We start from the raw sequence: 12,068 nt of genomic DNA on the forward strand, positions 1-12,068 counted from the left end.
ACCCTTCATTTAAAAGGTGACTGCAGGGCATTTTCTTTAATCCGTAAAATTCAAGTGTAGTTTCTTTCTGTTCGCTACTGAACTGCATGCTGTTTCCAAAACCGTTGAAAATTAGGGGAATCAGCGAACTTCATTACAAACTGAGCGGCAGCTTATAGGAACGATGAAGAGAAAACACAACCTTGTTGAATTTGAAACTATTGCCGTTTTGTAGCTTTCACAACCCCAATTCGAGCCGCGAAAGCGTTTTTAGTCCAGAAACATAGGATGAAAATACATTCCATGCGGCGCTACATGACGTCAGCAGGGGTATAATAAAATCACGGGCCATCTCCGCTAACGCAAAACCTTGGGAGAGGAGAAGTATGCAGTGTTCTGGTGTTCCCACAGCAAAATCGCTACTAATTGACAATGAGAGACAGAAGACGATTTTTTTGAACTAAATACATAAGCGCATACATATACAATATATAGTACAATGCCTTATCATCCATAATGCGTTTCGATGCTAAGCGCTTATGGTTTTAGGCATCGGTGCCGTGGCGTTTTTGTCCACGAAGGTGAAACTGTGTGGTGGTAGAGGTATACAGCTTTCTTGTAAATTCTCGTGTCTTAAACGCTCGAGGCGTTCTAGCGCGAGGGGTTAGAAAACGAGTGTACCGCTGTTTTACTACCGTGACTACATGATACGACGACAACCGGAGAAACCGACAGTCCGAGCCCCTAATAAAATCTGTAAAATAAAAGCGGGAGTTATGAGTGCCGTACCAGCGCGTTAAGGTTCAATAAATACGATAAAGCTGAATTGAAACCACCACGGCAACTGTACAGTCATGGTTTTGGGGGATGGCGTTGGTCAGTGCCGGCAATCATGCAGGTCCCTGTGACGACATGAGGACCGCCAGAGGAAGGGGCTGGCGTAAGCTTAATTTTTTGGCTATTTGCGTTAAAAGTACTTCATTGTTATTGGATCAATGTAGTCTTTTGGATGAACCAAGCATATACGTTGTTTTTGTAGCCCCTTTAACAGCCCGAAACATGATTTATTTTGGCCTAACGCCCGTTCTACACTGCAAAAGAATTCCGTATTTTTACGGACAATGCCCACGTGAAAGAACATAAGCTTTTTCCGTATTTCAGAAAACGTAATGTGTTTCCGTAATTCGACAAATAAAGTGGGGAAAACAAAACTGAAGCTGTCTTAGCTGAGATAACATGTTAGGAGAACGTAATTGCGTAACCTACAGTCGTGATGGAAACCTCCCAAATGTCTCCATCCTAAATGATGGAGACCTCCTAATTTATCTCCTAGTTCGCTGCTGCGCCACCGCTCGTGCGTCGAAACATTCTAGTTTCATTGCTAGTGCAACTGGCTAATGTTTGGAATTGCCGAACTTCCCCTGTCAATGCCACTTGGCATTTGGCCATTTGCCCCAGCAACGAAGCTTGATGGTTTTGCCACACGAATAGCACCTCAGCAGCGAATTCGGAGGTAAATTTTCAACATGTAGAATGGGCTTTGGGCGATGCACTACTTTGTAAGCACTTAAAATACAGGATAAAACTTCGGTGCAGGGAATTTAATTGTGACGAACGGGACTGCCCGCCACAGAGTAACATAAATTGCCGGTAACATAAATTACCGGTCCCCACCGCACTATAGATTGGAACCACCGTAATTTCTCCCAATGAAAGCAGAGACCCAGCGAAGCTATCCAACCGCCATCTGTCCTTTGCAGCTCGTTCAAAGCCTGGAGGAGCTTGCTCGCCTCGAGTACACGACCGAAGACACCAAGGAGATCGACCAAAAAAAGAGCGGAAGCCTGCAGTTCCTGGTGCTGTACCGGTCGTTCTTGAGCCTCAACTACGATGACATCAACGACATCTACAGAAACCACGTGGTCAACGCACCAGATGATGTTAAGGACAGCTTGCGGTTAGTTGGCACATCAACAAAGGATTCATCACGCGCACAATTGTGACGACTGAAAAGTGGTAGCCCTAAACTTGATGTCTCACTTAAGTGCCCACCGCATGAAACAAACCGAAGACGCTTAGGATTTATAACAGGCTTCGAATACTAGCAGAAGTCCCGTCTTGTCAAGTGCGTCATTACATTTGCGGGGATTACTTCAGGGTTAAAGCTTGAGTGAGTGAGTGAGTGAGTGAGTGAGTGAGTGAGTGAGTGAGTGAGTGAGTGAGTGAGTGAGTGAGTGAGTGAGTGAGTGAGTGAGTGAGTGAGTGAGTGAGTGAGTGAGTGAGTGAGTGAGTGAGTGAGTGAGTGAGTGAGTGAGTGAGTGAGTGAGTGAGTGAGTGAGTGAGTGAGTGAGTGAGTGAGTGAGTGAGTGAGTGAGTGAGTGAGTGAGTGAGTGAGTGAGTGAGTGAGTGAGTGAGTGAGTGAGTGAGTGAGTGAGTGAGTGAGTGAGTGAGTGAGTGAGTGAGTGAGTGAGTGAGTGAGTGAGTGAGTGAGTGAGTGAGTGAGTGAGTGAGTGAGTGAGTGAGTGAGTGAGTGAGTGAGTGAGTGAGTGAGTGAGTGAGTGAGTGAGTGAGTGAGTGAGTGAGTGAGTGAGTGAGTGAGTGAGTGAGTGAGTGAGTGAGTGAGTGAGTGAGTGAGTGAGTGAGTGAGTGAGTGAGTGAGTGAGTGAGTGAGTGAGTGAGTGAGTGAGTGAGTGAGTGAGTGAGTGAGTGAGTGAGTGAGTGAGTGAGTGAGTGAGTGAGTGAGTGAGTGAGTGAGTGAGTGAGTGAGTGAGTGAGTGAGTGAGTGAGTGAGTGAGTGAGTGAGTGAGTGAGTGAGTGAGTGAGTGAGTGAGTGAGTGAGTGAGTGAGTGAGTGAGTGAGTGAGTGAGTGAGTGAGTGAGTGAGTGAGTGAGTGAGTGAGTGAGTGAGTGAGTGAGTGAGTGAGTGAGTGAGTGAGTGAGTGAGTGAGTGAGTGAGTGAGTGAGTGAGTGAGTGAGTGAGTGAGTGAGTGAGTGAGTGAGTGAGTGAGTGAGTGAGTGAGTGAGTGAGTGAGTGAGTGAGTGAGTGAGTGAGTGAGTGAGTGAGTGAGTGAGTGAGTGAGTGAGTGAGTGAGTGAGTGAGTGAGTGAGTGAGTGAGTGAGTGAGTGAGTGAGTGAGTGAGTGAGTGAGTGAGTGAGTGAGTGAGTGAGTGAGTGAGTGAGTGAGTGAGTGAGTGAGTGAGTGAGTGAGTGAGTGAGTGAGTGAGTGAGTGAGTGAGTGAGTGAGTGAGTGAGTGAGTGAGTGAGTGAGTGAGTGAGTGAGTGAGTGAGTGAGTGAGTGAGTGAGTGAGTGAGTGAGTGAGTGAGTGAGTGAGTGAGTGAGTGAGTGAGTGAGTGAGTGAGTGAGTGAGTGAGTGAGTGAGTGAGTGAGTGAGTGAGTGAGTGAGTGAGTGAGTGAGTGAGTGAGTGAGTGAGTGAGTGAGTGAGTGAGTGAGTGAGTGAGTGAGTGAGTGAGTGAGTGAGTGAGTGAGTGAGTGAGTGAGTGAGTGAGTGAGTGAGTGAGTGAGTGAGTGAGTGAGAGCGAGCAAGGTAGTGAATGAGTGCAAATACTGTAAATGATTCATTGAATGACGCAAAATTTCGGAATCCCAATTCGTTCTAAATGGAAACAGCTCTGTTCCCTGCTAACAACGCGGATAACTGTTAGCCGGGAGAGAAAAAGCCTCAGAAGCTGTCTTGATTATGACGCTGGGTGTAGCGTATTTGCTTTAGAGGAAAAATCTGAGTTTAAGTGAAGATCCCGGCAATAAATTTATACACATGTTAATTCGCGCTCACAGTGCTTACTCACTGTGTGTGAGACTTAAATGCATTACGCAAGGGCTTAATTTGTAAATGCCTTTCTTTCTCTGCATTTCTCTTTCTCTCTCTCACGTTTGCAGCCATCTGTTCCTGGACCTGCTTGCTGCTACTGGTCAAAACGCCCACGTTGCCTTCGGTATCGATCTTATCAAGAACAAAGAATTGAGCGCATTGGACGCCGACCGCTTCTATGTCAAGCTCCACCTGAACCTTAAGGAAGTCAGCCCCGCAATGATCGAAGAGATCGCCGTAAGTTATACTTTGTCTAATACTAAAATATAGAGAGTGCAGTTTGCCTAAACTTTCCATTCATGCCAACGTCATTCAGGCCTACACTCTACAGTTCGACCTATTCCCGCCATCATTCGCCCTTGCTAAAGGCGCGCTTGTTACCGCCAAATACACGCCGCAAAGAATATCGCTGAAAATCCAGGGCAACTTAGGCCCGTAATTATGAGGCAGCCTTATAATTCACGCTCTCTAGTCGAAGGGATAATTGTACGCCGCAATATTACAGCGAAAGCCTTATATCGCTGGTTGGATGGTTACCTTGAATGACCCCGGCGTCGACACGAACGGTACAAGACCCCAGGGAAGCCCAGAAGCGAACCAAAGCATGCCAGCCGGCACTTTCCTCCAGGCCAGCCATGAATGGGAGATGATTTGACATTATTAAGGTATATTGATTGATTAGAAATGTATAGTAATGACTTGTAAGGTGGATTAAGGTGGAAGATCAGTGGGTTAAGATTAAGTATTGTAGAATAATAAGTGATAAGTGCTTGATGGTAATTCCGAGTAAGGCGATACTAAAATGAATGAGGATGAATGAAGAAATATTAAAGTAGATTAAAATGTATTAGGATGCAGTAGGAAAGGTAAAATAGCGAACCTGCTCTGTTGCTGGCTGGGCTTGTATTTGAAAGGTACATGTCCTAATAGTACGTCAGGCTTTCGCCTCAAACCGCGTAAACAGACCTAAATATCTCGAGAAATCTGGAGACTTTCGATCACATTTATGCTTTTCCAGTGCTTGGAAAAAATGTTTAAAATTTGTGGTCAAGGAAGAAAGAGACACCGGTATTCATTAGTACACGCTTTTCTAGCGGAACGAGTAGCTGATTTCTTTACAAATTGGCGCTGGATCTCCCACGGCTTCTCAGCCGTGGGAGATCCAGAATTGCTACCCAGAATGTGGCAGGAGGGTCTCGATTTATTTTGCGTAATTTCAAGCGGTGTAAACATACCTGCCAGATACGCCGGGATGACCTCTAATCAGGGAACAGGGGCAGGTATATAAAATTTTGGAACGATTTCCACGCATATTTAATTTATTCAGAACACAGCAGGGAACTGAACTTTTTCATCCAAACTACTAAGAAGCTACACCACTGGTCAGTTGCTAAATCCTCGACGTGGCTGACGCCGCCCCTTTAACGAAGTCCTTGTAATACTGTCGAACGTAAAAATGTTCGCTCCTGTGACACTTCCACAAAAGAGCGAGACTGAGGGTTGTGTCAGACATGGATGCTCTGAAATGGGAGCAATTTTTTTTCTATGCTGAACTGCATCTTTCATTCAGCGTTCCGGCGGTACAAACCAGTTCAACTTGACCACATGCTCCCTATGCCTTTTAAGGTATTTTCTTATAACGATGTCAAGTGGTGAATGATTGGATAGTCAGGTAGCTCGGGCTCAATGTGGGCAGCCTGGGAGGAAGGTTTGGACAAACACGGGTGCGTATTCGGGAAATTTTTGTTTCGGTCGCAAAATCGTACAAAACCACCAAAATTCGGGAGTCTCCCGGGCTATTCGGTAAACCTGGTAGGTATGGTATAACGGTAGTAATAACGACCATGCAGCGTACCATATAAAGATGCAGGAGGCATAACATAAGGGTGACGCAAACCACAGTAGTTTCCAGGGGAAAAAATGGCCGCGTATCTGTTTGCTCCGCTACGAATGGGGTCAAAATAGCATAGTCTTCTTCCACCCCTTCCATGTAACAGCCTTTTTAAAGACGATAGTCTTTCTTGGGCTACTTGAACGGGAAACTTTTGGTCTGTCTGTCTGTCTGTCTGTCTGTCTGTCTGTCTGTCTGTCTGTCTGTCTGTCTGTCTGTCTGTCTGTCTGTCTGTCTGTCTGTCTGTCTGTCTGTCTGTCTGTCTGTCTGTCTGTCTGTCTGTCTGTCTGTCTGTCTGTCTGTCTGTCTGTCTGTCTGTCTGTCTGTCTGTCTGTCTGTCTGTCTGTCTGTCTGTCTGTCTGTCTGTCTGTCTGTCTGTCTGTCTGTCTGTCTGTCTGTCTGTCTGTCTGTCTGTCTGTCTGTCTGTCTGTCTGTCTGTCTGTCTGTCTGTCTGTCTGTCTGTCTGTCTGTCTGTCTGTCTGTCTGTAACTCGATTCAGCCAGACGGCCAAACTGAGCACATGCTGCGAAATAGTCATATATCCACAGCCAAATCTGAACGTCTATTTCCCGTTTTAATGTTCATACTTGTCAACATTACTGAACAAGAACAAGACATTACGCAAACATAAGGCAGAAAATCAATATATGAGTAATATTTGCCGTGTTCCTTTATTTTAAAATTACGGGGGCTTGCTTCTTGCGGTACCAAATAAAATACTACATCAACTGCAGAAAACCATCGCCGGCTGTTGCCCGCGCTACCGGGCGGAATTAGAAAAATCAAACGGCAACAGCAATGAAAGGTTTCACTAGATAGGTTCCGTGTTCCCCTTGGAACGCTCATCATGGAGTACGGAACGTGGCTCTATAAACGTTGAAGTAGGGCGCCTCGATTCACGCGCGTATCCGCCGTACGACAGCGGAACGCGGTAAATTTAAATTGACTTGAGCAAACTTCTAGCGTATTATCTTGGAAGGAAGGAGACGGGAGAGGAACATCATGAGAGGTGAGTTGTAAAGAGAAGGGATGCATTCACTTGCCAGGCACGCCAGAAGACTATCGCCTTGCGTCAACATTTGCAACGAAAGGCGCAGATATGCGGCCAATTTGCTTCCTTCTCCCACGACTCAATCTTTTCAATCCCTCTTGCCCTTCCAATGATGAATGCATCGGGGGGATTCTCAATTAAATGCTAGCCTTCGCGTGCAGTCCTAGTGCACCTTTTCTTGGGACCTTTTGTTTTTGTTGTGGTCGAAGCAGGCTCGACCCAGAGCCGTTTTATTTTAAAACAATGTTTGCTTTTATCCCGCCTCTCTTCATCGCCGCTTGTAACGCTTTTTGTCTTTGTTATTTACTATAGTAAAAAGAAATTAAACCTCAATTATTCAAATACTGCTACTCTCGGCTTCCCACCTATATTTTGTCTCAAGTATGCGTGATAACCATTGGCTGAAATGTATGAGCTATGCTATCAGCTTTACCAGCTTGGGGTGATCTTGACTAAGTATGATTCGTGTTCAAGTCTTGTTTCGCCCGCATCCGGCCGGGTGGTTAAATCAAGTGAGACAGACAGACAGACAGACAGAGAGACAGACAGACAGACAGACAGACAGACAGACAGACAGACAGACAGACAGACAGACAGACAGACAGACAAAAGATCAATAGTCTCACGTTAGGCAGCCCAAAAACACTATTATGTTTTAAAAAATTCGGCCACCTCCACAATTGATATGCGAAGACTGAGGAAAAAGCGGATCTGACTGATAACCTTCACTAGCTTTTATTTGGCTTTTGTGAGGTCTGCCCATCTTATCGGTAGATCGCACCGCCGAGTGTACGCCATCTCTCTCAACTAGAAGAACGCCTGAACGTCACAGCTTACGTCATCACTGGGTGTATCCAATCCCCGACGCGCGCATCTCCGCCGAACATATGCGCCGCGACCCGTAATCCCCACACCTGCTCATCGGATCCTTGCCTCTTCGCCACGTCTCCTCACACTTCTAGGCCTAGCATTTTCTCCTCTCCACTATGCTGCGCGGAGTTTTGTGCGACGCCAGGCACGGATGGGACTCAAGATTAAACAGGTCCGCTGTTAAAGTGCTGTTGGAGTAAACAGGAACATCGTGTAAGGTAAGACTGCTAAAGAGAGAGAACAAACACTATTTCCTCCAGAACCTAGGTGCAGGTCCTGATTACAGTCTTCAATTCACCGGGTCCACGTAATGCTGGATAATCTTCGTGCGGATTTGGTGCACATGGTTATAGAGAGCTTACTGGGCAGCCTGGATGTTCACTGCCGTCGGTGGAGACAGCCAGAGCTCCCAGGAAGTTACGGAGACGGCTGATGGGGCAAGAGATGGTGGGGTGCATTCCCAATAAGATTGAGAGATGGATGGGCAGGAAGAGCAGGTCGGACAGGAAGAATGGCCAGGACGCCGATAGATGCGGTGAAGACAGTTGGAGGTTTCCTTGAACAGCTATTCCCAAGTTTGTAACCAGCGGGAATGAAAATAACCGTACTATGTTTCTGCTCCGTGGTATCCTGCAGGACTCGTGTAAGTCAGATGCCGTGAAGGGTCACCGGGAAATCTGGACGTCGTGCAAGTTGGCCGCCAGCGCCGTCGCCAGTGGGGAGGACTGCCACCGCTCACGCAACGATCACGACGAGGACACTGGTACCTGCGCTCCCGAATTGGTGTCGCACTTGTTCAACGTGAGTAATGTTTGCGGCAGCAGCCCCTCAGTACATCTGCGATAACGGCAGCTTGTAGCGCCGCTGAGGCGTTGTAAACAAATGCGGCCATCGTTAGATTACGGTGTGAGCAACAACCAATACAAAAACTGTGGTTGATTCCTCTGTCTAAGGAGTCAGTAAAAAACGAAAGTGAAATGTACAGCGAAATCTACAGATGAGCATTGTTTGCGGGTCGGCGGCTGTCCTGTGGGTGTGCTTGGAGAGCGACGTCCTGCTGGCGGGTCACTTCGGTAAAGGTGTACTGGCGTCATTTCCATTACGGATATGACGTCAATGATATCTAGGGGGTATCGCGGCATAAAACACTTTCGTGTTAAAATATAAAACCCGAAAGCGAACAATCCTAAGCATAACGTACACTTTAGTACTAAAGGTTGCTTTCCCGCAAGAAGATCCTGTGTGCAGGGGTGCACCCTTTGCAGGCTGCTCGCTTCGCTGCACTGGCGTCACTTGCGGGACGAATATGACGTCAGCAAAATCTTGGTGTACCCGGGAATAAAACACTTTCGTGTTAAAAAGCTTACGTCATGACAGCGCGATTGTAAAGCAATAGTTCAGCCTTTGTGCTACGTTGTTGTATTTATCGTAGGTTGCAATAGAATGTATAAATAATGTTCATTGTAACTAAATTTATTGTAACCTGCCGTAGTAAATAAAACGAATTACTGTTACGAAAATGTAATGATGATCATAGGTTACTGGCATTGTCGCCTCCACGGTGGACGTAAACGACGATGATGACGGTAGTAGACCAACACGACGTGCAGATAACATCTCCCAATGTAGCAGCCAATTACTGCTGTAAAGGTTCTGCTCCACGTCCAGCGGAGTGCTTGCGAACTATAAGGATGCGGCTTCCGCAATCCAGCGCCTGCTTAAACAAATGAAGGAAGCTCACACTAACGCGTAAGAAAATAGTGAAGCTAACTTCAAGTCTGACGCATTAGTGGGAGCTTCACCATCGCGACAGTGTAAGTCCGCAATTGCAGGCGATTTGCTTCTCCTTCGCTGCCGTTCCAGCTTTGTTGCTAAACGACGAAGAAGGAGCAAATCGAATAAGCAGAACGAGCTACGGAACGCGCAGAGTTAAACTAGGCGCCAGCAGGTGCAACGGGAACCCTATCACGTGTTCTTTGACGAGCAGGTCGCGTGATTTCTCTCCCCACCGTCACAGCCGTGCGAGTAAGCCGTTTAACTCTCTGGTACTAACTGACGGTGGGTAACACGACTGACCCTAACTCCGTTGATCTCCCAGACAGAGGTTCGAATCTTGCTGGTGATTTCTTTTCTTTATACTTAACATACTTATACTTATACTCTTTATACTTAACTTTATACCTATACATTATACTTATACTCTTTTCTTTATACTTATACATTTAACAAATTGATAAAATTTCAAGCCTTCATATCGGCAGCCTTGAGAGCATCCCTGTTGACGGCAAGGGCAGTAGAAAACCTTCCGCAGTGGCCCTTTTGTCAAATTGTTCGCTGTGTAGTTAAGCTGCCCTGGAGATGGCGGAATAATTTCTTTATACTCCTCTTGCTCACTTTGCCACACACTACAGTACAGCGTGACTCCGGCCGACGTGCAGTGCGAGCCCGAGCGCAGGAGCACTGTCTTCCTGCAAATGGCCGGCAACTTGGCCACGCGCAAGGCCCTGCACTACCTGGAGCGCTTCATCTGCCCCACGTGGCACGCCAGCGAGCACAAGAGAATGGCCGCGCTCTGGGCCCTCAAGCAGGCCGCCAAGCGTCACAAGGAACTCGTAAGCACCCATGGGCTTAGGACTATGGGGGGTGACTTGAAATACTTAACCTAAACAGCACCAAACTCATGGATTTTGCGCAGAAGATGTTAGTTCGTGGTCTCCTAAGCTCAAAAAATGTTATAATGGGATTGCATGGGCAACATGGCACTCCAAAATACCTACAACCTCGTTGCGCGCGATAAAGTTCCCTCACATCACTTCTCCTCTTGTCCCTCTCCTGCTCCCTCTAGACATATATGTATAAAAACATCCCAAAACTGTCTCTTTCGAGAAGAATCAATGATTTACCACCTTTTAGGGGCGAAGCATCTCGGGGGCTTTGGCTGTCGGCGTCTCGTGTCGTCTCATGTAGTCATGGTAATAAGACACCGAGACACTCGTTTTCCAACGCAACGTGCTAGAGTGTTTCATCTCCGTGGGCAAAAACGCGTACTAAATGACCACACCGGGACGCTCGTTTTCTAACCGCTCACGCTAGAACACGTGATGCTTCAAAGACACGAGACGTTTACAGAAAGGACGTTAACAGCAAAGCTGTAAATGTCTCGTATTTAATCCCAATGGTTTCATCTCCGTAGGAAAAAAACGCCAAGGCGCCAAGTTCGACGACGCCGAACGCTCAGCATCGAAACCGCATTATACAATTTATAGATTTGAAACAGCATCATACATCGAATACCGCATCATGGAAACCGCATCTTACACTTATACACTGTATTCTTCACATCTCGTCAGGTTTCGCCTTATTGGTGATGGCTCGTTTTTTTTCCTGCGACTTCCTTTGCATTTTTTTACTGCTAGGCCTTATTTCTGTCTTCCTTCAACAAGCCCCTGATTTCCCATTGGGATTCGCTATACACTTATTTACATATATACGGAGAGCGGCAGAGAGAAAGAGAGAAAGAACAGAGAGCTCACCAACACTCAAGATCACGAAGGTCACCACACAGGAGGTAGTTGGCGAACATTAGAATCTACAAAAAAAAAGAAAATAATGCTTTTGGGTGGCATCTAAATCCCGACTCTAAAACCTACATAACCAGGAAACAATCTATTTGCGTGAAAATATGAACTGGAAGGGTTAACAGTGTACTTTCATCGAGACCTAGCCATGACAAATATAAGCCGGCATTTACACGGCTCAGCAAGCTTATTATGCCATTCTGACTGTTATTACAGAGTGCAGTAAACGATTATTTCGGTACATGAGTGTAAAATTGAAGCTCCACATTTTTACCCCTTCCTCCAGTTTGCATGCTAAAACTAGCTTTCATGAGGAATCTGCTTTTGGCTCGGCATTCCGCAGGCCCGCTCCATCGCCCTGCCCGTCTTTTTCAACGAAACTGAGCCGTCCGAGATCCGCATCGCCGCCTTCCTCGTGGTCGTGGTGACCAACCCGAACTTGTACCTCCTGCGCCACATCGCTCTGGAGATGATCACCGAGCCGAGTGACCAGGTCACCCACTTCGTCGCCAGCGCTTTCCACTCTCTGGCCCAGTCCCAGTATCCCTGCCACCGCGAAATGTGAGTGGAACTTCAAGCACGGGTTTAGAGCTGCCGCAGACTACGCCCGTCCTTAGAACGACGATTCACAGCCACTCTACTATTGGGTCATGACGGCCAGAGGTTCTTAAGAAACCATGAAGACAAAACACAAGTTTGATTCCACTGAAAACACATTCTTTTAACATAAACGATGACACCAATGTTAACGTCAACGTCCTACAACTGACCTAGATATTAAAGAGTCCTGCTACATTGCTTTCATGTAGTGACCAAACACGTCCTGCATTTAGAATAGGGGACCGCAAAGCACCTAAGCCAAACGTTAC

General features: G+C 46.7%; 1 protein-coding gene across 1 annotated transcript in view; it reads left to right on the top strand.

Annotated features, from left to right (window-relative positions):
- LOC144163193 (vitellogenin-6-like) overlaps positions 1–12,068 on the top strand; it is a 56,116-nt gene that overhangs the window by 15,716 nt on the left and 28,332 nt on the right. Inside the window, exons 8-12 of the mRNA XM_077694025.1 lie at positions 1,740–1,936; positions 3,878–4,046; positions 8,258–8,422; positions 10,033–10,233; positions 11,543–11,760. Coding sequence (XP_077550151.1) covers positions 1,740–1,936; positions 3,878–4,046; positions 8,258–8,422; positions 10,033–10,233; positions 11,543–11,760 — 950 coding nt within the window. The remainder of the gene's footprint in view (positions 1–1,739; positions 1,937–3,877; positions 4,047–8,257; positions 8,423–10,032; positions 10,234–11,542; positions 11,761–12,068) is intronic.

Source organism: Haemaphysalis longicornis, unplaced genomic scaffold (genome assembly GCF_048455015.1).
Source record: "Haemaphysalis longicornis isolate Haplotype H1 unplaced genomic scaffold, Haemaphysalis longicornis Haplotype H1 scaffold_12, whole genome shotgun sequence".
NCBI classification, from domain to species: domain Eukaryota; kingdom Metazoa; phylum Arthropoda; class Arachnida; order Ixodida; family Ixodidae; genus Haemaphysalis; species Haemaphysalis longicornis.